This window comes from Oncorhynchus gorbuscha, linkage group LG10 (genome assembly GCF_021184085.1).
Source record: "Oncorhynchus gorbuscha isolate QuinsamMale2020 ecotype Even-year linkage group LG10, OgorEven_v1.0, whole genome shotgun sequence".
Classification (NCBI taxonomy): domain Eukaryota; kingdom Metazoa; phylum Chordata; class Actinopteri; order Salmoniformes; family Salmonidae; genus Oncorhynchus; species Oncorhynchus gorbuscha.
Genome location: NC_060182.1, coordinates 96,837,816 through 96,863,268, shown reverse-complemented (window position 1 = coordinate 96,863,268; position 25,453 = coordinate 96,837,816). Strand labels below are relative to the sequence as shown.

The following is a 25,453-nucleotide window of genomic DNA, read 5'->3' as shown; positions in this document are numbered from 1 at the left end:
ATTAATCTACCTGCTTCAAATAACATTAATCTACCTGCTTCAAATAACATGCATCTATCTACCTGCTTCGAATAACATGCATCTACCTGCTTTAAATAACATGTGTCTACCTGCTTCAAATAACATGTGTCTACCTGCTTCAAATAACATGTATCTACCTGCTTCAAATAACATGTATCTACCTGCTTCAAATAACATTTATCTTCCTGCTTCAAATAACATGTGTCTACCAGCTTCAAATAACATTAATCTACCTGCTTCAAATAACATTAATCTACCAGCTTCAAATAACATTAATCTACCTGCTTCAAATAACATTAATCTACCAGCTTCAAATAACATTAATCTACCTGCGTCAAATAACATGTATCTACCTGCATCTACCTGCTTCAAATAACATTTATCTACTGGCTTCAAATAACATGACCATAAATATGTAATAACTTTGATTAAATGTCTCTGGTTACCCGTTGATAGATGTCCAGCTCCGTCTTCCTGAGCTCCAGCTCTCCCCTGAGAGAGGCCTCCACGTGGGGGTTGTTGAGGCAAAACTCCATCAGCTCCAGAGAGGGCCCGAGGGGCCAGCGCTCCAGGGCCTGTAAGGCCACACGGGCCCTCAGACATGGGTCCTGTACTCTGAACAACTGGCCTATGCTGTCTTCGCCATCTGAAGGGAGGGAGAAAGATAAGAACAAATCAGTGATTGTGTCAGAAAGTTTAAAAATTAACTAGATTGGCACCAGGAATTAAAAAATACCAAAATGTCAACACAGTAGATATTTTTTAATTTTTTATTTAACCTTTATTTAACTAGGCAAGTCAGTTAAGAACAAATTCTTATTTTGAAAGACGGACTACCGGGGAACAGTGGGTTAACTAACTGCCTTGTTCAGGGGAACAGTGGGTTAACTAACTGCCTTGTTCAGGGGCAGAACGACAGATTTTGAACTTGTCAACTCAGGGATTCGATCCAACAACCTTTCGGTTACGGACCCAACGCTCTAACCACTAGGCTACCTGCCTCCCCCCTCTAACCGCTAGGCTACCTGCCTCCCCCCTCTAACCGCTAGGCTACCTGCCTCCCCCCTCTAACCGCTAGGCTACCTGCCTCCCCTCTAACCGCTAGGCTACCTGCCTCCCCCTCTAACCGCTAGGCTACCTGCCTCCCCCCTCTAACCGCTAGGCTACCTGCCTTCCCCCTCTAACCGCTAGGCTACCTGGACCCATAGGGCTCTGTTATGTACTGTAGTGCACTACTTTAGACCAGGGCCCATAGGGCTCTGTTATCTAGTTCACTACTTTAGGCCAGGGCCCATAGGGCTCTGTTATCTAGTGCACTACTTTAGACCAGGGCCCATAGGGCTCTGTTATCTAGTGCACTACTTTAGGCCAGGGCCCATAGGGCTCTGTTATCAAGTGCACTACTTTAGACCAGGGCCCATAGGGCTCTGTTATCTAGTGCTCTACGTCCACACAGAGTAATGAACCCAGTACTCACCCTCCAGAGCAGCCCAGGCTAGTAGTCTGTCTCGGAGCACCCTCTCCTGGCTGCAGCCCTGTCCATACAGCTCCAGCAGGCTCAGAGCCCTGCCCAGGTCCCGAGAGGCCAGGGCCTGCTGGAAGGCTTCCATAGCCACAGCCTGGGCAGGTGTCCCCTGAGGGCCCGACAGGAGTAAAACCACCAGGGGCTTACCACATAAGGCTGCCCCAAGACCTCCAGCATCTACATATACACAGAGAGAGAGAGAGAGAACATGGTTGTTGTAGTTGCTGGGAGGACTTGAGCTCTTGGAACATGCCTCAGGACTACCTCGACCTCGCTCTCGACCTCGCTCTCGACCTCGCTCTCGACCTCGCTCTCGACCTCGCTCTCGACCTCGCTCTCGACCTCGCTCTCGACCTCGCTCTCGACCTCGCTCTCGACCTCGCTCTCGACCTCGCTCTCGACCTCTGAATGCTTGGGCTATGAAAAGCCAACTAACATTTTCTCCTGGGGTACTGACCTATTACAACCACTGTGATTATAAATTTAACCCTGCTGGTCATCTATGAACATCTTGAAGAACGATCTGGCCTTAATGGCCATGTCCTCTTATAATCTCTACCCGGCACAGCCAGAAGAGGACTGGCCACCCCTCAGAGCCTGGTTCCTTTCTAGGTTTCTTCCTAGGTTCCTGCCTTTCTAGGGAGTTTTTCCTAGCCACCGTGCTTCTACATCGGCATTGCTTGCTGTTTGGGATTTTAGTCTGAGTTTCTGTAAAAGCATTTTGTGACATCTGCGGGGCTTTATAAAAACATTTGAGTTGATCTGAAGGATTTTGGGCACTTGTCAGTCAGGCTAGTAGACTGGAATTACTACTAGCCAGGGTGACATTCTCTATATCCAGGTGTCCAAAATCTGTGCTGTCGATCCTGTCTGGCTAATGTTCTGCTAGCCTGGTCTGAAAATTGCTATCCTCTAGCTAAATATCGTTCAGCTAGCCTCTGGCTAACAGGTTCTGCTAGCCTCTGGCTAACGTCATGCTAGCCTCTGGCTAACGTCATGCTAGCCTCTGGCTAACGTCATGCTAGCCTCTGGCTAACGTCATGCTAGCCTCTGGCTAACGTCATGCTAGCCTCTGGCTAACGTCATGCTAGCCTCTGGCTAACGTCATGCTAGCCTCTGGCTAACGTCATGCTAGCCTCTGGCTAACGTCATGCTAGCCTCTGGCTAACGTCATGCTAGCCTCTGGCTAACGTCATGCTAGCCTGATCTGTGATTTTATTATTTTTATAACAGATATTTATATGCTTTTTGTTTTGATATATTGTCTGTAGTTAAGTTTAATGATCAAGGCACATTTGTGTGAAAACAAAAATAAAAGGCTAATCTAATCGATCTTCATTTCATATGGGTCTAGAAATGTATTATTATTACAATAATTTTGAACTGCATATAAATATTTATATAAATAAAGTTTGATTCAATTGTTTTATTGAACCTTTATTTAACCACGCAAGTCAGTTAATTACAATGACGGAACAGGAACTACCTTGTTCAGGGGCAGAACGACAGATTTTTGCCTTTCAGTTACTGGCCCAACGCTCTTATCACTAGGCAACCATTTCAGGTTGACCTGTCACCCTTTTAGCAACATCAAATCTGATCATAATATACATCCCCAGGATTATTATAATAATTATAATATTATTATTATAATAATAATCTGACAAGCAAGCACTTAGATATGGTCATTTGAAACTTTTCATAAATTCCTAGAATGTTATTTTAGAATTGTGTATATTTATAGCAAAATAGATTTGGAAAGCGGTTGTGCTTTAGGACAATTAATAGAGACTGCAGTAAATAAAACCGAACAAAAACATATGTCTCATCCAGGACCAGAGTCTATGCAGACCGGTGCACCATAGCCAATCAGAGCTACAGTAGGCCTTAATGCAAACAAGCCTGGCATCATTCACTATGAACTGGACTGTGTGTTTAGAGACAGTAGGGCCTGTCATCATTCACTATGAACTGGACTGTGTGTTTACAGACAGTAGGACCTGTCATCATTCACTATGAACTGTGTGTTTAGAGACAGTAGGGCCTGTCATCATTCACTATGAACTAGACTGTGTGTTTAGAGACAGTAGGGCCTGTCATCTTTCACTATGAACTGGACTGTGTGTTTACAGACAGTATGAACTGGACTGTCTGTTTACAGACAGTAGGACCTGTCATCATTCACTATGAACTAGACTGTGTGTTTACAGGCAGTAGGACCTGTCATCATTCACTATGAACTAGACTGTGTGTTTACAGGCAGTAGGACCTGTCATCATTCACTATGAACTGGACTGTGTGTTTACAGACAGTAGGGCCTGTCATCATTCACTATGAACTGGACTGTGTGTTTACAGACAGTATGAACTGGACTGTCTGTTTACAGACAGTAGGACCTGTCATCATTCACTATGAACTGGACTGTGTGTTTACAGACAGTAGGGCCTGTCATCATTCACTATGAACTGGACTGTGTGTTTACAGACAGTAGGGCCTGTCATCATTCACTATGAACTGGACTGTGTGTTTACAGACAGTAGGACCTGTCATCATTCACTATGAACTGGACTGTGTGTTTACAGGCAGTTACATAGGGTTACATAGGGTTACATAGCGTTACATAGCGTTACATAGGGTTTGACCGTTTTCCTTCAGGAAGCCCAGAGCATTGAGAGTCCTGCTTCAACACAATGGGTCCTGGGAAGGGAGTAGTCCGACACAGTAGCACAACGAGTCCAGCTCTCAACTCATGATCTGGTTTCTAGATCGCCTTTAGCTGTTACCTTGACTGTGCAGAGAGATTAGTGCTTTCTTTTTTTAATTATTATTATTATCATGGTGAAAGATTTCGGTTTTGATTATGTTTTTAGACACATAATAAAACAATAAAAGTCCCATGATACCGTTTTTTTTGGTGGCTGTACAATGCTATATAACGCTATGTAACGCTATGTAACGCTATGTAACGCTATGTAACCCTATGTAACCCTATGTAACCCTTTAGGTTCCGGTTGGAGCGAGTGGTCGCATCTGCACGTCGCTCCAACGGGTAGTATAACTTTTTCATTATATTTCATTATATCACAACGGTTTGATTTGTCTTATCTTAGCAATTTCTTCTCAGCTAGCTACATAGCCGTCTTTGTATCAAAAGATAATTGCGTAATTATCGTATTTCGCCGTCCTAACGTAGTCTTCACTAGTCTTCACTAGCCAGCTAGCTAACGTCCACTGATTAGCTGCACTGGAGAAACTGTTACACTCAACTGAACGACTTGATTAGTTTAGTGTCAGCTAGCTACATAGCTGTCTTTGCTGTCTTCGCATCATCGTATCCAAGATAATTGTGTTGTTTAGGTTTAGAGTGTGTAGTCTTAGAGTGATTATCTTAATTTACCGAGGTTAGCTAGCCAGCTATTTGTCGTCCTTAACGTAGGTGACTCTGCTAGCTAGCCAACAGCTAGCCAACGCTAGCCAACGTCTTCTGTATAGAACTCAACTACCCGGTCGCATTCACAGGTTGTATCACATTTTCACTTCATTTTCATTACAGTACAACGGTTTGATTTGTTTGATCGTAGCTAGCTACTTAGCTAGCTACATAGCCGTCTTTGTATCAAAGATAATTGTGTAGTCTAGAGCGATTTTCTAGGTTCGCTAGCCATCTATTGTCGTTCTTTTAACGCAACGTAACGTAAACAACACTGCTAGCTAGCCTGCTAGCCCCCCGAATAGCAACACTGCAGAAACTATTACACTCAACGGAACGACTTGATTAGTGTAGTGTCAACAACGCACCCACTGCCAGCTGACCTACTTCAGCAGTACTGTATCATTTTAATCATTTTAGTCAATAAGATTCTTGCTACGTAGCTTAACTTTCTGAACATTCGAGACGTGTAGTCCACTTGTCATTCAATCTCCTTTGCATTAGCGTAGCCTCTTCTGTAGCCTGTCAACTATGTGTCGGTTTATCCCTGTTCTCTCCTCTCTGCACAGACCATACAAACGCTCCTCACCGCGTGGCCGCGGCCACCCTACTCTGGTGGTCCCAGCGCGCACGACCCACGTGGAGTTCCAGGTCTCCGGTAGCCTCTGGAACTGCCAATCTGCGGTCAACAAGGCAGAGTTCATCTCAGCCCATGCCTCCCTCCAGTCCCTCGACTTCTTGGCCCTGACGGAAACATGGATCACCACAGACAACACTGCTACTCCTACTGCTCTCTCTTCGTCCGCCCACGTGTTCTCGCACACCCCGAGAGCGTCTGGTCAGCGGGGTGGTGGCACCGGGATCCTCATCTCTCCCAAGTGGTCATTCTCTCTTTCTCCCCTTACCCATCTGTCTATCGCCTCCTTTGAATTCCATGCTGTCACAGTCACTAGCCCTTTCAAGCTTAACATCCTTATCATTTATCGCCCTCCAGGTTCCCTCGGAGAGTTCATCAATGAGCTTGATGCCTTGATAAGCTCCTTTCCTGAGGACGGCTCACCTCTCACAGTTCTGGGCGACTTTAACCTCCCCACGTCTACCTTTGACTCTTTCCTCTCTGCCTCCTTCTTTCCACTCCTCTCCTCTTTTGACCTCACCCTCTCACCTTCCCCCCTACTCACAAGGCAGGCAATACGCTCGACCTCATCTTTACTAGATGCTGTTCTTCCACTAACCTCATTGCAACTCCCCTCCAAGTCTCCGACCACTGCCTTGTATCCTTTTCCCTCTCGCTCTCATCCAACACCTCCCACACTGCCCCTACTCGGATGGTATCGCGCCGTCCCAACCTTCGCTCTCTCTCCCCCCCCACTCTCTCCTCTTCCATCCTATCATCTCTTCCCTCCGCTCAAACCTTCTCCCACCTATCTCCTGATTCTGCCTCCTCAACCCTCCTCTCCTCCCTCTCTGCATCCCTTGACTCTCTATGTCCCCTATCCTCCAGGCCGGCTCGGTCCTCCCCTCCCGCTCCGTGGCTCGATGACTCATTGCGAGCTCACAGAACAGGGCTCCGGGCAGCCGAGCGGAAATGGAGGAAAACTCGCCTCCCTGCGGACCTGGCATCCTTTCACTCCCTCCTCTCTACATTTTCCTCCTCTGTCTCTGCTGCTAAAGCCACTTTCTACCACGCTAAATTCCAAGCTTCTGCCTCTAACCCTAGGAAGCTCTTTGCCACCTTCTCTTCCCTCCTGAATCCTCCGCCCCCTCCCCCCTCCTCCCTCTCTGCAGATGACTTCGTCAACCATTTTGAAAAGAAGGTCGACGACATCCGATCCTCGTTTGCTAAGTCAAACGACACCGCTGGTTCTGCTCACACTGCCCTACCCTATGCTCTGACCTCTTTCTCCCCTCTCTCTCCAGATGAAATCTCGCGTCTTGTGACGGCCGGCCGCCCAACAACCTGCCCGCTTGACCCTATCCCCTCCTCTCTTCTCCAGACCATTTCCGGAGACCTTCTCCCTTACCTCACCTCGCTCATCAACTCATCCCTGACCGTTGGCTACGTCCCTTCCGTCTTCAAGAGAGCGAGAGTTGCACCCCTTCTGAAAAAACCTACACTCGATCCCTCCGATGTCAACAATTACAGACCAGTATCCCTTCTTTCTTTTCTCTCCAAAACTCTTGAACGTGCCGTCCTTGGCCAGCTCTCCCGCTATCTCTCTCTGAATGACCTTCTTGATCCAAATCAGTCAGGTTTCAAGACTAGTCATTCAACTGAGACTGCTCTCCTCTGTATCACGGAGGCGCTCCGCACTGCTAAAGCTAACTCTCTCTCCTCTGCTCTCATCCTTCTAGATCTATCGGCTGCCTTCGATACTGTGAACCATCAGATCCTCCTCTCCACCCTCTCCGAGTTGGGCATCTCCGGCGCGGCCCACGCTTGGATTGCGTCCTACCTGACAGGTCGCTCCTACCAGGTGGCGTGGCGAGAATCTGTCTCCTCACCACGCGCTCTCACCACTGGTGTCCCCCAGGGCTCTGTTCTTGGCCCTCTCCTATTCTCGCTATACACCAAGTCACTTGGCTCTGTCATAACCTCACATGGTCTCTCTTATCATTGCTATGCAGACGACACACAATTAATCTTCTCCTTTCCCCCTTCTGATGACCAGGTGGCGAATCGCATCTCTGCATGTCTGGCAGACATATCAGTGTGGATGACGGATCACCACCTCAAGCTGAACCTCGGCAAGACGGAGCTGCTCTTCCTCCCGGGGAAGGACTGCCCGTTCCATGATCTCGCCATCACGGTTGACAACTCCACTGTGTCCTCCTCCCAGAGCGCCAAGAACCTTGGTGTGATCCTGGACAACACCCTGTCGTTCTCAACTAACATCAAGGCGGTGGCCCGTTCCTGTAGGTTCATGCTCTACAACATCCGCAGAGTACGACCCTGCCTCACACAGGAAGCGGTGCAGGTCCTAATCCAGGCACTTGTCATCTCCCGTCTGGATTACTGCAACTCGCTGTTGGCTGGGCTCCCTGCCTGTGCCATTAAACCCCTTCAACTCATCCAGAACGCCGCAGCCCGTCTGGTGTTCAACCTTCCCAAGTTCTCTCACGTCACCCCGCTCCTCCGTTCTCTCCACTGGCTTCCAGTTGAAGCTCGCATCCGCTACAAGACCATGGTGCTTGCCTACGGAGCTGTGAGGGGAACGGCACCTCAGTACCTCCAGGCTCTGATCAGGCCCTACACCCAAACAAGGGCACTGCGTTCATCCACCTCTGGCCTGCTCGCCTCCCTACCACTGAGGAAGTACAGCTCCCGCTCAGCCCAGTCAAAACTGTTCGCTGCCCTGGCCCCCCAATGGTGGAACAAACTCCCTCACGACGCCAGGACAGCGGAGTCAATCACCACCTTCCGGAGACACCTGAAACCCCACCTCTTTAAGGAATACCTAGGATAGGTTAAGTAATCCCTCTCACCCCACCCCCCCTAAGTTTTAGATGCACTATTGTTAAGTGACTGTCCCACTGGATGTCATAAGGTGAATGCACCAATTTGTAAGTCGCTCTGGATAAGAGCGTCTGCTAAATGACTTAAATGTAAATGTAAATGTAAATGTAAATGCTATGTAACGCTATGTAACCCTATGTAACGCTATCTAACCCTATCTAACCCTATGTAACCCTATGTAACGCTATGTAACCCTATGTAACGCTATGTAACCCTATGTAACGCTATCTAACCCTATCTAACGCTATCTAACCCTATCTAACGCTATGTAACGCTATGTAACCCTATGTAACCCTATGTAACCCTATGTAACCCTATGTAACGCTATGTAACGCTATGTAACCCTATGTAACCCTATGTAACCCTATGTAACGCTATGTAACCCTATGTAACCCTATGTAACGCTATGTAACCCTATGTAACGCTATGTAACCCTATGTAACCCTATGTAACGCTATGTAACGCTATGTAACACTATGTGGTCCTTCTGTAGCTCAGTTGGTAGAGCATGGCGCTTGTAACGCCAGGGTAGTGGGTTCGATTCCCGGGACCACCCATACGTAGAATGTATGCACACATGACTGTAAGTCGCTTTGGATAAAAGCGTCTGCTAAATGGCATATATATGTAACGCTATGTAGCTATCTAACGCTATATAACCCTATGCAACGCTATGCAACGCTATGCAACGCTATGTAACGCTATGTAACGCTATGTAGCTATCTAACGCTATATAACCCTATGCAACGCTATGCAACGCTATGCAACGCTATGTAACGCTATGTAACGCTATGTAACGCTATGTAGCTATCTAACGCTATATAACGCTATATAACGCTATATAACCCTATGCAACGCTATGCAACGCTATGCAACGCTACGTAACGCTACGTAACGCTACGTAACGCTACGTAACACTATGTAATGTAGCTATCTAACTGCTAGATAAATACTACATAGATACACTAGACTATTAGCCACGTTATGACTGACTTGTGATCACTTCCTTAGCTATGATTGTTACAGTCGTCTTGTTTGATTGTTTTTTTTGTCCAAAATATCGAGTTATTGAAAATGAAACGGTGCATCCCGAATAGAGGCAACAAACAATGTACCAGGCTGTGATTTACAACCTGATAGCAATATGTTTTGGACTCCCAAGAAAATGCATTGGTGAATTATATTAAATCATGCATCGAACTACATCCATCTATTCAGTCAACAACACCTACGTCATGGAATGTGGAGTCAAATATAACCTTTTTTTAAATTTATTTTTTTACTCTTTATAAAGCATAAACTTGGAATTTGATATTTTTGACTGATATTAATGATGGTCAGTTGCATAGCCGCAAAGTAGTTGAAAACGCTGTCAGTCCACTGTTAAGCAGGGAGTCATGAGGAGAATACACAGTCGAATTCACAGCCCTTTCATGAGCCCTTGCACGTTAACATCAATAAACAATTACACATCAAATTACACAATACATATCTATATACAAAATACCTTATAAAGCAAACACAAGACACAAAAAAAACTATCTTACCTCCGCCACCGGCTCCATCCTCCCCAGCCCCCAGCGGAGTACCCAGGACGGGCTGAACCATGGCCCCCAGGTAGGCCCTCAGGATGGGGAAATCTCTAAGCAGGCTTTCCCCTCCCTGGAGATCTGCTCCCCGTCCAGCACACACTCTTTACGCCCCCCGCCCCGGAACACCAGCCAACCGGACGGCTGTACTCGGGCTGCACCTCGTGGACTGGCACTTAGACAGGCAACGGTGGCCAGGAGAGGGGAGCGGGATTTGAGGAAAGACAGGGCTGATGGTGTGAGGAGAAAAGAAGAGGAAGAGGAAGTTGGTCGTGGAGGTGAAAGAGAAGAGGACAAGATGAGGACGGGAGGTGTAGTTGCTCGGAGGTCCTCCAGCACGGGAGAGGCTTCAGATTCAGAGCTGGGGGACTGGGACTGGGGCTCAGTGATGCCCAGCATTGACCAGTGTTCCTGAGTCTGTAGCTGTAGCAGGGCTGCCAGGCTGGCAGTCCTAAACACCCCTTCCCCTGGTCCGGTCTGTCCTTGCCCAGCCTCTCCCCCGAACCAGCCTCTCCCCCAGAACCAGCCTCTCCCCTGGGGCTAGCTTCCCTCTCTGGTTCGGGGCACCAGTCCCACAAAGGCAGAGCCTCACAGCAGCGCTGCACGATCACCTGCTGGACACTCAGACGCAGACCCTCCTGCTGCAACAGAGACAAAACTCTAGAGAGAGAGAGAGAGAGAGAGAGAGAGGGGTAACAGGGGAGGGACAGGAGGTTAGTGGAATGGCAAACACAAGATAAAACAGGAGGATGTAGAATGAAATGCACTCGTTCATATTAACACAAGAAACTCAAGCTCATAGTGCTGAAATGGTTTGAATTCAGTGAATGAAAGAGCACGAAATATACCAGGGTTCCCATGACGAATAGGGGGGTTGTGTGTATCTACCTGTCAGGAGCCACCTGTCTTTCGAACAGCAGGTGAGAGAGCAGCTGAGATGGGGCCTGGAGGAGAACCAGGAGTGGGTTCCCCAACTTCACCTCACTGTTTTGGTCTGAGAAGAGAGACGGAGAGATTGAACAAAACACTGAGTGGACAAAACATTAAGAACACCTGCTCTTTCTATGACACAGACTGACCATGGTTAATCTAGATGAAAGCTATGATCCCCTTTAATGATGTCACTTGTTAAATCATCCACTTCGAATCAGTGTAGATGAAGGGGAGGAGACATGTAGATGAAGGGGAGGAGACATGTAGATGAAGGGGGGAGACATGTAGATGAAGGGGGGCATGTAGATGAAGGGGAGGAGACATGTAGATGAAGGGGAGGAGACATGTAGATGAAGGGGAGGAGACATGTAGATGAAGGGGAGGAGACATGTAGATGAAGGGGAGGAGACCGGTGGTTAAAGAAGGATTTTTAAGCCTCGAGACAATTGAGACATGGGTTGTGTTCGTGTGTAATTCAGAGGGTGAATGGGGAAGATAAAATATTTAAAAGTGTCTTTTGAACAGGGTTTGGTAGTAGGTACCAGGGCGCACACCAGTTAGTGTCAAGAACTGCAACGCTGCTGGGTTTTTCACGCTCAACAGTTTCCTGTGTGTATCAAGAATGGTCCCAAAGGACATCCAGACAACTTGACAACTGTGGGAAGCCTTGGAGACAACATGAGCCAGCATCCCTGTGGAACGCTTTCGACACCTTGTAGAGTCCGTTCCCAGACTAATTGAGGCTGTTCTGAGGGGAAAAGGGGGAGTGCAACTCAATACTAGGAAGGTGGATATTATTCAGTGTTTATTGTATTTTTTTTTTAAAGATCACATTCATATTAGGGGGAAACAACAGCACTGTTCTCCCCAATGACTTTGTTATTGGTTTGTTGTTGAAACGGAGGACAAATGGAGGACAAACAGAGGACAAACAGAGGACAAACAGAGGACAAACAGAGGACAAACGGAGGACAAACGGAGGACAAACAGAGGACAAACAGAGGACAAACAGAGGACAAACAGAGGACAAACAGAGGACAAACAGAGGACAAACAGAGGACAAACAGAGGAGAAACAGAGGAGAAACAGAGGAGAAATAGAGAAATAGAGGAGAAACAGAGGAGAAACAGAGAAATAGAGGAGAAACAGAGGAGAAACAGAGAAATAGAGGAGAAACAGAGAAACAGAGGAGAAACAGAGAAACAGAGGAGAAACAGAGAAATAGAGGAGAAACAGAGAAATAGAGGAGAAACAGAGAAATAGAGGAGAAACAGAGAAACAGAGGAGAAACAGAGAAACAGGAGAAACAGAGAAACAGAGGAGAAACAGAGAAACAGAGGACAAACAGAGGACAAACAGAGGACAAACAGAGGACAAACAGAGAAATAGAGGAGAAACAGAGAAATAGAGGAGAAACAGAGAAACAGAGGAGAAACAGAGAAATAGAGGAGAAACAGAGGACAAACAGAAATAGAGGACAAACTGAGGACAAACAGAGAAATAGAGGAGAAACAGAGGAGAAACAGAGGAGAAACAGAGGAGAAACAGAGGACAAACAGAGGACAAACAGAGGACAAACAGAGGAGAAACAGAGGAGAAACAGAGGACAAACAGAGGACAAACAGAGGACAAACAGAGGACAAACAGAGGACAAACAGAGGACAAATAGAGGAGAAATAGAGGAGAAAGAGAAATAGAGGAGAAACAGAGGACAAACAGAGGAGAAACAGAGGACAAACAGAGGAGAAACAGAGAAATAGAGGAGAAACAGAGAAATAGAGGAGAAACAGAGAAACAGAGGAGAAACAGAGAAATAGAGGAGAAACAGAGAAATAGAGGAGAAACAGGGAAATAGAGGAGAAACAGAGAAATAGAGGAGAAACAGAGAAACAGAGGAGAAACAGAGAAACAGAGGAGAAACAGAGGAGAAACAGAGGAGAAACAGAAACAGAGGAGAAACAGAGGAGAAACAGAGGAGAAACAGAGGAGAAACAGAGGAGAAACAGAGGAGAAACAGAGGAGAAACAGAGGAGAAACAGAGGAGAAACAGAGGAGAAACAGAGGAGAAACAGAGAAACAGAGGAAAAACAGAGAAACAGAGGAGAAACAGAGAAACAGAGGAGAAACAGAGGAGAAACAAAGAAATAGAGGAGAAACAGAGAAAGAGGAGAAACAGAGGAGAAACAGAGAAATAGAGGAGAAACAGAGGAGAAACAGAGAAATAGAGGAGAAACAGAGGAGAAACAGAGAAATAGAGGAGAAACAGAGAAATAGAGGAGAAACAGAGAAATAGAGGAGAAACAGAGAAACAGAGAAATAGAGGAGAAACAGAGAAATAGAGGAGAAACAGAGAAACAGAGAAATAGAGGAGAAACAGAGGAGAAACAGAGGAGAAACAGAGGACAAACAGAGGAGAAACAGAGAAACAGAGGAGAAACAGAGAAACAGAGGAGAAACAGAGAAATAGAGGAGAAACAGAGAAATAGAGGAGAAACAGAGAAATAGAGGAGAAACAGAGGAGAAACAGAGAAATAGAGGAGAAACAGAGAAACAGAGGAGAAACAGAGAAATAGAGGAGAAACAGAGAAATAGAGGAGAAACAGAGAAATAGAGGAGAAACAGAGGAGAAACAGAGAAGAAACAGAGGAGAAACAGAGAAGAAACAGAGGAGAAACAGAGGAGAAACAGAGGAGAAACAGAGAAACAGAGGAGAAACAGAGAAACAGAGGAGAAACAGAGAAACAGAGGAGAAACAGAGAAATAGAGGAGAAACAGAGAAATAGAGGAGAAACAGAGAAATAGAGGAGAAACAGAGGAGAAACAGAGAAATAGAGGAGAAACAGAGAAGAAACAGAGAAAGAGGAGAAACAGAGAAACAGAGGAGAAACAGAGAAAGAGGAGAAACAGAGAAACAGAGGAGAAACAGAGAAATAGAGGAGAAACAGAGAAACAGAGGAGAAACAGAGGAGAAACAGAGAAATAGAGGAGAAACAGAGGACAAACAGAAATAGAGGACAAACGGAGGACAAACAGAGAAATAGAGGAGAAACAGAGGAGAAACAGAGGAGAAACAGAGAAACAGAGGAGAAACAGAGGACAAACAGAGGACAAACAGAGGACAAACAGAGGACAAACAGAGGACAAACAGAGAAATAGAGGAGAAATAGAGGAGAAAGAGAAATAGAGGAGAAACAGAGAAATAGAGGAGAAACAGAGGACAAACAGAGAAATAGAGGACAAACGGAGGACAAACAGAGAAATAGAGGAGAAACAGAGGACAAACAGAGGAGAAACAGAGAAACAGAGGAGAAACAGAGAAACAGAGGAGAAACAGAGGACAAACAGAGGAGAAACAGAGAAACAGAGGAGAAATAGAGGAGAAAGAGAAATAGAGAAGAAACAGAGAAATAGAGGAGAAACAGAGAAATAGAGGAGAAACAGAGAAACAGAGGAGAAACAGAGAAATAGAGGAGAAACAGAGGACAAACAGAGGAGAAACAGAGGACAAACAGAGGAGAAACAGAGGACAAACAGAGGAGAAACAGAGGACAAACAGAGGAGAAACAGAGAAACAGAGGAGAAACAGAGAAACAGAGGAGAAACAGAGAAATAGAGGAGAAACAGAGAAATAGAGGAGAAACAGAGAAACAGAGGAGAAACAGAGAAACAGAGGAGAAACAGAGGAGAAACAGAAACAGAGGAGAAACAGAGGAGAAACAGAGGAGAAACAGAGGAGAAACAGAGGAGAAACAGAGGAGAAACAGAGGAGAAACAGAGGAGAAACAGAGGAGAAACAGAGGAGAAACAGAGGAGAAACAGAGGAGAAACAGAGAAGAAACAGAGGAGAAACAGAGAAATAGAGGAGAAAGCGAGGAGAAACAGAGAAATAGAGGAGAAACAGAGGAGAAACAGAAATAGAGGAGAAACAGAGAAACAGAGGAGAAACAGAGAAACAGAGGAGAAACAGAGAAGAAACAGAGAAATAGAGGAGAAACAGAGGACAAATAGAGGAGAAACAGAGGAGAAACAGAGAAATAGAGGAGAAACAGAGAAATAGAGGAGAAACAGAGGACAAACAGAAATAGAGGACAAACGGAGGACAAACAGAGAAATAGAGGAGAAACAGAGGAGAAACAGAGGAGAAACAGAGGAGAAACAGAGGAGAAACAGAGGACAAACAGAGGACAAACAGAGGAGAAACAGAGGACAAACAGAGGACAAACAGAGGACAAACAGAGGACAAACAGAGGAGAAACAGAGGACAAACAGAGGAGAAATAGAGGAGAAAGAGAAATAGAGGAGAAACAGAGGACAAACAGAGGAGAAACAGAGGACAAACAGAGGACAAACAGAGGAGAAACAGAGGACAAACAGAGGAGAAATAGAGGAGAAAGAGAAATAGAGGAGAAACAGAGAAATAGAGGAGAAACAGAGGACAAACAGAGAAATAGAGAAACAGAGGAGAAACAGAGGAGAAACAGAGGAGAAACAGAGAACAAACAGAGGACAAACAGAGGACAAACAGAGGACAAACAGAGGACAAACAGAGGACAAACAGAGGACAAACAGAGGACAAACAGAGGAGAAACAGAGAAATAGAGGAGAAATAGAGGAGAAAGAGAAATAGAGGAGAAACAGAGAAATAGAGGAGAAACAGAGAAATAGAGGAGAAACAGAGAAACAGAGGAGAAACAGAGAAATAGAGGAGAAACAGAGGACAAACAGAGGAGAAACAGAGAAATAGAGGAGAAACAGAGAAACAGAGGAGAAACAGAGAAATAGAGGAGAAACAGAGAAATAGAGGAGAAACAGGGAAATAGAGGAGAAACAGAGGAGAAACAGAGAAACAGAGGAGAAACAGAGGAGAAACAGAAACAGAGGAGAAACAGAGGAGAAACAGAGGAGAAACAGAGGAGAAACAGAGGAGAAACAGATGAGAAACAGATGAGAAACAGAGGAGAAACAGAGAAATAGAGGAGAAACAGAGGAGAAACAGAGAAATAGAGGAGAAACAGAGAAACAGAGGAGAAACAGAGAAATAGAGGAGAAACAGAGGAGAAACAGAAATAGAGGAGAAACAGAGAAAGAGGAGAAACAGAGAAACAGAGGAGAAACAGAGGAGAAACAGAGAAATAGAGGAGAAACAGAGGACAAACAGAGGAGAAACAGAGAAACAGAGGAAAAACAGAGGAGAAACAGAGAAACAGAGGAGAAACAGAGGAGAAACAAAGAAATAGAGGAGAAACAGAGAAAGAGGAGAAACAGAGAAAGAGGAGAAACAGAGAAAGAGGAGAAACAGAGAAACAGAGGAGAAACAGAGAAATAGAGGAGAAACAGAGGAGAAACAGAGAAACAGAGGAGAAACAGAGAAATAGAGGAGAAACAGAGAAACAGAGAAATAGAGAAACAGAGAAATAGAGGAGAAACAGAGGAGAAACAGAGGAGAAACAGAGGAGAAACAGAGGAGAAACAGAGGAGAAACAGAGGAGAAACAGAGAAATAGAGGAGAAACAGAGAAATAGAGGAGAAACAGAGAAATAGAGGAGAAACAGAGAAATAGAGGAGAAACAGAGAAACAGAGGAGAAACAGAGGAGAAACAGAGGAGAAACAGAGGAGAAACAGAGGAGAAATAGAGGAGAGTAAAATACAATTATGTTTCTTTTCTGCTGTTTTATCGCATGTGCAAAGATGTCAGAGAATTTTTAAAAATAATAACAAAATAAAATACAGGAACAATTGGAGTTAAGTGCCTTGCTCAAGGGCACATCGACAGATTCATCACCTAGTCGTCTCGGGGATTCGAACCAACAACCTTTCAGTTACTGGCCCAACGCTCTTAACTGCTAGGCTACCTGCCGCTGTTGTTTGCTTAGCCAGTACCACTTCCTCCCAATTCGGGCACATACCTGGCTCCTACCCGGAACCATCAGTTTCACAACCACACGTGATCCGTCCTCCCTTTTGGTAAGAGTCTCTGCCACTCAAAAGCAAACGCTTGAGCTTTACACGTACATACACATTCATATGAGTAATGGCCCCAGCGGGAATCAAACCCATTGACGTTACAAGCGCCATGCTCTATGACCCACACAGGGAGGTCAATATACACTCACCTTCAGATCCCAGGCTGTGTATTAACACCGAAGCCAGCGTGTTGACGTAGTCCACGAAGCTCCTCATGTAGTCTGGCCTGCAAGGGGAGCCCTGGGGCTCGAAGGGACACAGCTGGTCCATCGACCGCAGCAGCTGCTTCATGGAGGAACGGACCGGGTGGGATTCCAACTCCGACTGTTTCAGACTGGCCTGCTCTACCAGGGCTGTTAGGAGGGCACCAGCAGGACTCTCCACTACAGAGACAACACATTATACACTTAGTTATACACTAACCCTAGCACCCTAACCCTAGCCCACTAACCCCAGCCCACTAACCCTAACCCACTAACCCTAGCACCCTAACCCTAGCCCACTAACCCTAACCCTAGCCCCCTAACCCCAATCCTAGCCCCCTAACCCTAGCCCACTAACCCTAACCCTAGCCCCCTAACCCCAACCCTAGCCCCCTAACCCTAGCCCACTAACACTAATCCCCCTAGCCCCCTAACCCTAGCACCCTAATCCTAGCCCCCTAACCCAAGCCCACTAACCCTAATCCCCCTAACCCTAACCCCTAACCGTAGCCCACTAACCCTAGCCCCCTAACCCTAATCCCCCTAACCATAACCCACTAACCCTAACCCCTAACCCACTAACACAGCCCCGAACCCCTAACCATAGCCCCCTAACCCTAGCCCTCTAATCCTAGCTCCCTAACCCTAGCTCCCTAACCCTAGCTCCCTAACCCTAGCCCCCTAAACCTAACCCCATAACCATTCAGACTGGCCTGCTCTACCAGGGCTGTTAGGAGGGCACCAACACCACCACCCTCCACCAACCTATCCAGGGTCTGTGATGCTAACCTAGCCAGGGTCTGTGATGCTAACCTAGCCAGGGTCTGTGATGCTAACCTAGCCAGGGTCTGTGATGCTAACCTAGCCAGGGTCTGTGATGCTAACCTAGCCAGGGTCTGTGATGCTAACCTAGCCAGGGTCTGTGATGCTAACCTAGCCAGGGTCTGTGATGCTAACCTAGCCAGGGTCTGTGATGCTAACCTAGCCAGGGTCTGTGATGCTAACCTAGCCAGGGTCTGTGATGCTAACCTAGCCAGGGTCTGTGATGCTAACCTAGCCAGGGTCTGTGATGCTAACCTAGCCAGGGTCTGTGATGCTAACCTAGCCAGGGTCTGTGATGCTAACCTAGCCAGGGTCTGTGATGCTAACCTAGCCAGGGTCTGTGATGCTAACCTAGCCAGGGTCTGTGATGCTAACCTAGACAGGGTCTGTGATGCTAACCAAGACAGGGTCTGTGATGCTAACCAAGACAGGGTCTGTGATGCTAACCTATATATACCTGTGGTTTCTGCAAGGTGATCTATACCTGTGGTTTCTGTAGTGATGGACAGGGTCAGCAAGGTGATCTATACCTGTGGTTTCTGCAAGGTGATCTATACCTGTGGTTTCTGCAAGGTGATCTGTACCTGTGGTTTCTGTAGTGGTGGACAGGGTCAGCAAGGTGATCTATACCTGTGGTTTCTGCAAGGTGATCTATACCTGTGGTTTCTGCAAGGTGATCTATACCTGTGGTTTCTGCAAGGTGATCTATACCTGTGGTTTCTGCAAGGTGATCTATACCTGTGGTTTCTGCAAGGTGATCTATACCTGTGGTTTCTGCAAGGTGATCTATACCTGTGGTTTCTGTAGCGGTGGACAGGTTCAGCAAGGTGATCTGTACCTGTGGTTTCTGCAAGGTGATCTATACCTGTGGTTTCTGTAGCAGTGGACAGGGTCAACAAGGTGATCTCTACCTGTGGTTTCTGCAAGGTGATCTATACCTGTGGTTTCTGTAGCAGTGGACAGGGTCAACAAGGTGATCTCTACCTGTGGTTTCTGCAAGGTGATCTATACCTGTAGTTTCTGTAGCAGTGGACAGGGTCAACAAGGTGATCTCTACCTGTGGTTTCTGCAAGGTGATCTATACCTGTGGTTTCTGCAAGGTGATCTATACCTGTGGTTTCTGTAGCAGTGGACAGGGTCAACAAGGTGATCTATACCTGTGGTTTCTGTAGCGGTGGACAGGGTCAACAAGGTGATCTATACCTGTGGTTTCTGTAGCGGTGGACAGGGTCAGCAAGGTGATCTATACCTGTAGTTTCTGTAGCGGTGATATATACCTGTGGTTTCTGTAGCGGTGGACAGGGTCAGCAAGGCTATCTCTACCTGTAGTTTCTGTAGCGGTGATATATACCTGTGGTTTCTGTAGCGGTGGACAGGATCAGCAAGGCTATCTCTACCTGTAGTTTCTGTAGCGGTGATATATACCTGTGGTTTCTGTAGCGGTGGACAGGATCAGCAAGGCTATCTCTACCTGTAGTTTCTGTAGCGGTGGACAGGGTCAGCAAGGTGATCTCTAGGTGCTGTGCCAGGCTCAGTCGGGTAGCGATGCCCTCCTCACTCAGCAGAGGGTGGCAGCACAGCAACACTTCCTGTATACAGCAGCCTAAAGGACTGGACACAACGTGGTCCTCCACAATGGCTTCTAGAAAGTACACAGCAGGGGGGGAGAGAGAGAGAGAGAGAGAGAGAGAGAGAGAGAGAGAGAGAGAGAGAGAGAGAGAGAGAGAGAGAGAGAGAGAGAGAGAGAGAGAGAGAGAGACAGAGAGAGAGACAGAGAGAGAGACAGAGAGAGAGAGAGAGAGAGAGAGAGACCCGTTTTGTGTTAACCCTTTACACTCCTGGGAATTGGCCTATATGTATAGGGCTACATTGAAATAGCAAAAGTTGCCCAATTAGCAGGAGGGAAGGGGGAGGGGCAACTTCTTTCGTCTGTCACTCAAAACGTCATGTATTGCATGTCACTGAACAGCCACGACGTTCTAATGTAGGCATTTATTAATGTTCAAATGTGTCATGGAGAGGGCTAACATCCCACACCTTGTACTCTGTGCCATGTAGAGGGCTAACATCCCACATCCCACACCTTGTACTCTGTGTCATGTTGAGGGCTAACATCCCACACCTTGTACTCTGTGTCATGGAGAGGGCTAACATCCCACACCTTGTACTCTGTGTCATGGAGAGGGCTAACATCCCACACCTTGTACTCTGTGTCATGGAGAGGGCTAACATCCCACACCTTGTACTCTGTGTCATGGAGAGGGCTAACATCCCACACCTTGTACTCTGTGTCATGTTGAGGGCTAACATCCCACCTTGTACATGGAGAGGGCCTCCCACACCTTGTACTCTGTGTCATGGAGAGGGCTAACATCCCACACCTTGTACTCTGTGTCATGGAGAGGGCTAACATCCCACACCTTGTACTCTGTGTCATGGAGAGGGCTAACATCCCACATCTTGTACTCTGTGTCATGGAGAGGGCTAACATCCCACACCTTGTACTCTGTGTCATGTAGAGGGCTAACATCCCACACCTTGTACTCTGTGTCATGTTGAGGGCTAACATCCCACACCTTGTACTCTGTGTCATGTTGAGGGCTAACATCCCACACCTTGTACTCTGTGTCATGTAGAGGGCTAACATCCCACACCTTGTACTCTGTGTCATGTAGAGGGCTAACATCCCACACCTTGTACTCTGTGTCATGTAGAGGGCTAACATCCCACACCTTGTACTCTGTGTCATGTAGAGGGCTAACATCCCACACCTTGTACTCTGTGCCATGTAGAGGGCTAACATCCCACATCCCACACCTTGTACTCTGTGTCATGGAGAGGGCTAACATCACACACCTTGTACTCTGTGCCATGTAGAGGGCTAACATCCCACATCCCACACCTGTACTCTTGTACACCTTGTACTCTGTGTCATGGAGAGGGCTAACATCCCACACCTTGTACTCTGTGTCATGTAGAGGGCTAACATCCCACACCTTGTACTCTGTGTCATGTAGAGGGCTAACATCCCACACCTTGTACTCTGTGTCATGTGTCCCACACCTTGTACTCTGTGTCATGTAGAGGGCTAACATCCCAGAGGGCTAACTCCCACACCTTGGGCTAACATCCCACACCTTGTACTCTGTGTCATGTAGAGGGCTAACATCCCACACCTTGTACTCTGTGTCATGTAGAGGGCTAACATCCCACACCTTGTACTCTGTGTCATGTAGAGGCTAACATCCCACACCTTGTACTCTGTGTCATGTAGAGGGCTAACATCCCACACCTTGTACCTGTGTCATGTAGAGGGCTAACATCCCACACCTTGTACTCTGTGTCATGTAGAGGGCTAACATCCCACACCTTGTACTCTGTGTCATGTAGAGGGCTAACATCCCACACCTTGTACTCTGTGTCATGTAGAGGGCTAACATCCCACACCTTGTACTCTGTGTCATGTAGAGGGCTAACATCCCACACCTTGTACTCTGTGTCATGTAGAGGGCTAACATCCCACACCTTGTACTCTGTGTCATGTAGAGGGCTAACATCCCACACCTTGTACTCTGTGTCATGTAGAGGGCTAACATCCCACACCTTGTACTCTGTGTCATGTAGAGGGCTAACATCCCACACCTTGTACCATGTAGAGGGCTAACATCCTTGTACTCTGTGTCATGTAGAGGGCTAACATCCCACACCTTGTACTCTGTGTCATGTAGAGGGCTAACATCCCACACCTTGTACTCTGTGTCATGTAGAGGGCTAACATCCCACACCTTGTACTCTGTGTCATGTAGAGGGCTAACATCCCACACCTTGTACTCTGTGTCATGTAGAGGGCTAACATCCCACACCTTGTACTCTGTGTCATGTAGAGGGCTAACATCCCACACCTTGTACTCTGTGTCATGGAGAGGGCTAACATCCCACACCTTGTACTCTGTGCCATGTAGAGGGCTAACATCACACACCTTGTACTCTGTGCCATGTAGAGGGCTAACATCCCACATCCCACACCTTCTACTCTGTGCCATGCCATGTAGTAGTTGATACAGAGGGGAATGACAGCACTAACAGACTGGTACCCAGGCTATATGCATATTCAGATCATGGTCACCTATGTTGTTGTTTTTTTACATTGTGAGAGATCGGGTACCTAAGATTTACAATGTATTTTCATTATATAAGGCAAATACACGTATAAACTTGTTTCATGCAGTAGGGCTCACCTGTCTTGGCGGGGCCCTTGTTGCCACTATGACTGGCTGTGTGGTTGAGGATCTTCCCCATCTGTTGGAGCATCGCAGGAAACCCTCGGATACCCTCAGAGTGTTTAACCTTGGGTTCCACCCTCAGTCCTGAGGAATGGAGAGATAGCAGGGTTAGAAAGGGATCCGCTATGTCCCATGAGGAAAGGGGGACGGAGGGGACTAGGGGGACGGAGGGGACTAGGGGCACGGAGGGGACTAGGGAGATGAAGGGGAACGGAGGGGAACAGAGGGGACTAGGGAGACGGAGGGGAACGGAGGGGACTAGGGAGACGGAGGGGACTAGGGAGATGGAGGGGGACGGAGGGGACTAGGGAGACGGAGGGGGACGGAGGGGACTAGGGAGACGGAGGGGACTCGGGGGACGGAGGGGACGAGGGAACGGAGGGGACGGAGGGGGAACGGAGGGGACGGAGGGGACGGGGGAACGAGGAAATGAAGGGAACGGAGGGGACTAGGGGAAGAGGGGAACGGAGGGGACTAGGGAGATGAAGGGGAACGGAGGGGACAGAGGGGACTAGGGAGATGGAGGGGACTAGGGAGACGGAGGGGACAGAGGGGACTAGGGAGACGGAGGGGACTAGGGAGATGGAGGGGGACGGAGGGGACTAGGGAGACGGAGGGGGACGGAGGGGACTAGGGAGACGGAGGGGAACGGAGGGGAACAGAGGGAACTAGGGAGATGGAGGGGAACGGAGGGGACAGAGGGGACTAGGGAGATGGAGGGGAACGGAGGGGAACAGAGGGAACTAGGGAGATGGAGGGGACAGAGGGGACTAGGGAGATGGAGGGGAACGGAGGGGGACAGAGGGGACTAGGGAGACGGAGGGACTAGGGAGACGGAGGGGAACGGAGGGACAGAGGGGACTAGGAGATGAAGGGGGACGGAGGGAACAGAGGGGACTAGGGAGATGGAGGAGACTAGGGAGATGAAGGGGAACGGAGGGAACAGAGGGGACTAGAGAGATGGAGGGGAAACGGAGGGGAACGGAGGGGACTAGGGAGAAGGAGGGGACTAGGGAGAAGGAGGGGACTAGGGAGAAGGAGGGGACTAGGGAGAAGGAGGGGACTAGGGAGATGGGAGGGGAACGGAGGGGAACAGAGGGACTAGGGAGATGAAGAGGAACGGAGGGGAACAGAGGGACTAGAGAGATGGAGGGGAACGGAGGGGAACAGAGGGGACTAGGGGAACGGAGGGGAACGGAGGGGACTAGGGAGACGGAGGGGACTAGGGAGACGGAGGGGACTAGGGAGAAGGAGGGGACTAGGGAGAAGGAGGGGACTAGGGAGAAAAAAAAGGGGGAAAAAAGGAGGGGACTAGGGAGAAGGAGGGGACTAGGGAGATGGGAGGGGAACGGAGGGGACAGAGGGGACTAGGGAGATGAAGGGGACTAGGGAGATGAAGGGACGGAGGGTAAGAGGGGACTAGGGAGATGGAGGGGAACGGAGGGGACAGAGGGACTAGGGAGATGGAGGGGAACGGAGGGGACAGAGGGGACTAGGGAGATGAAGGGGACTAGGGAGATGAAGGGAACGGAGGGTAACAGAGGGACTAGGGAGATGGAGGGGACGGAGGGGACAGAGAGGACGAGGGAGATGGAGGGGAACGGAGGGGACTAGGGAGACGGAGGGGGACGGAGGGGACTAGGGAGACAGAGGGGGACGGAGGGGACAGAGGGGACTAGGGAGACGGAGGGGAACGGAGGGGACTATGGAGACGGAGGAGACTAGGGAGACGGAGGGGAACGGAGGGGACTAGGGAGACGGAGGGGAATGGAGGGGACTAGGGAGACGGAGGGGACTAGGAGACTGTATCATATCCTGTACCCCACTCTATCCTACCCCAACCCATCCTACACTACCCCATCCAGACCTCATCCTACCCCCAATCTACCCCAACCCATCCTACCCCACTGTATCCTATACCCCACTCCATCCTACCCCAACCCATCCTACCCCACTCTATCCTACCCCAACCCATCCTCCCCCAACCCATCCTACCCCCACTGTATCCTATCCCCATACCCCCACTCCATCCTACCCCAACCCATCCTCATTCTATGCTACCCCAACCCATCTACCCCAACCCATCCTACCCCAACCCATCCTACCCCACTGTATCCTATCCTATACCCCAACCCATCCCCCCAACCCATCCTACCCCAACCCATCTACCCCAACCCATCTACCCCAACCCATCCTACCCCAACCCATCCTACCCCAACCCATCCTCATTCTATGCTACCCCAACCCATCCTACCCCAACCTATCCCACCCCCACTCTATCCCATCCCACCCCAACCCATCCCACCCCAACCCATCCCACCCCAACCCATCCCACCCCAACCCATCCCACCATCCCACCTCCTTCTGTAGCTCAGTTGGTAGAGCATGGCGCTTGTAACGCCAGGGTAGTGGGTTCGATCCCCGGGACCACCCATACGTAGAATGTATGCACACATGACTGTAAGTCGCTTTGGATAAAAGCGTCTGCTAAATGGCATTTATTATTATTATTATTATTATTATTTATTATCAACCCATCCCACCTCAACCCATCCCACCTCAACCCATCCCACCTCAACCCATCCCACCTCAACCCATCCCACCTCAACCCATCCTCATTCCATCCTACCCCACTCCATCCTACCCCACTCCATCCTACCCCACTCCATCCTACCCCACTCCATCCTAACCCACTCCATCCTAACCCACTCCATCCTAACCCACTCCATCCTAACCCACTCCATCCTAACCCACTCCATCCTACCCCACCCCATCCTACCCCACCCCATCCTACCCCACCCCATCCTACCCCACCCCATCCTCATTCTATCATATCCTGTACCCTAACTTTATCCTGTACCCCACCCAACACCACCGTACCCCACCCCCTCCACCTACCTCTTCCTCCAGACTACTGTGTAGCCGTCTCTCTGCCGTGTCCAGCAGCTGTCTGGAGGTCTTCCACAGCTGGCAGTGACAGCAGGCCAGGTCGAAGGCAGCCATGGCAGGGGGGCTGAGCTCCTCCAGGAGGGAGTGCAGGAGGCCTGTCCCTGGGGGGTCCAGGACACAGCGGCCCAGCCAGTAGCCCTCCTCCAGGGACGGAACGGGGCGACCAGGGGTGGAAAGGAGACGGTCTGCCACGTCAGAGACTGAATAGAAAGCCAT

At 48.4% G+C, this 25,453-nt stretch overlaps 2 protein-coding genes across 2 annotated transcripts; both read right to left on the bottom strand.

Moving 5' to 3' along the window:
• Nucleotides 1-449: 449 nt before the first annotated feature.
• LOC124046999 (zinc finger FYVE domain-containing protein 26-like) lies at nucleotides 450-10,497 on the bottom strand. Its single transcript, XM_046367745.1, has 3 exons — nucleotides 10,041-10,497; nucleotides 1,499-1,723; nucleotides 450-667 (listed from the first exon to the last, which is right to left on the bottom strand). The coding sequence occupies exons 1-3, from the start codon at nucleotides 10,099-10,101 to the stop codon at nucleotides 450-452; spliced, it is 504 nt and encodes a 167-aa protein (XP_046223701.1). The 5' UTR covers nucleotides 10,102-10,497.
• On the bottom strand, nucleotides 10,119-25,453 carry LOC124046998 (zinc finger FYVE domain-containing protein 26-like). The gene is made up of 7 exons (XM_046367744.1): nucleotides 25,174-25,453; nucleotides 22,244-22,372; nucleotides 19,477-19,647; nucleotides 17,130-17,363; nucleotides 10,971-11,076; nucleotides 10,486-10,742; nucleotides 10,119-10,312 (listed from the first exon to the last, which is right to left on the bottom strand). The coding sequence occupies exons 1-7, from the start codon at nucleotides 25,451-25,453 to the stop codon at nucleotides 10,119-10,121; spliced, it is 1,371 nt and encodes a 456-aa protein (XP_046223700.1).

Bases quoted from the DNA above. Each gene is read 5' to 3' on its own strand.
- LOC124046999 (XM_046367745.1), bottom strand. From the start codon at position 10,101: ATGGTTCAGCCCGTCCTGGGTACTCCGCTGGGGGCTGGGGAGGATGGA. The intron at 1,724-10,040 runs GTAAGATAGTTT...GTGTATATGTAG, and splicing joins GGATGGAGCCGGTGGCGGAG to ATGCTGGAGGTCTTGGGGCA. The intron at 668-1,498 runs GTGAGTACTGGG...CCCTCCCTTCAG, and splicing joins AGCCTGGGCTGCTCTGGAGG to ATGGCGAAGACAGCATAGGC.
- LOC124046998 (XM_046367744.1), bottom strand. From the start codon at position 25,453: ATGGCTTTCTATTCAGTCTCTGACGTGGCAGACCGTCTCCTTTCCACC. The intron at 17,364-19,476 runs GTAGAGATAGCC...TTGTCTCTGTAG, and splicing joins CACCGCTACAGAAACTACAG to TGGAGAGTCCTGCTGGTGCC. The intron at 10,743-10,970 runs GTAGATACACAC...CTCTCTCTCTAG, and splicing joins AGACAGGTGGCTCCTGACAG to AGTTTTGTCTCTGTTGCAGC.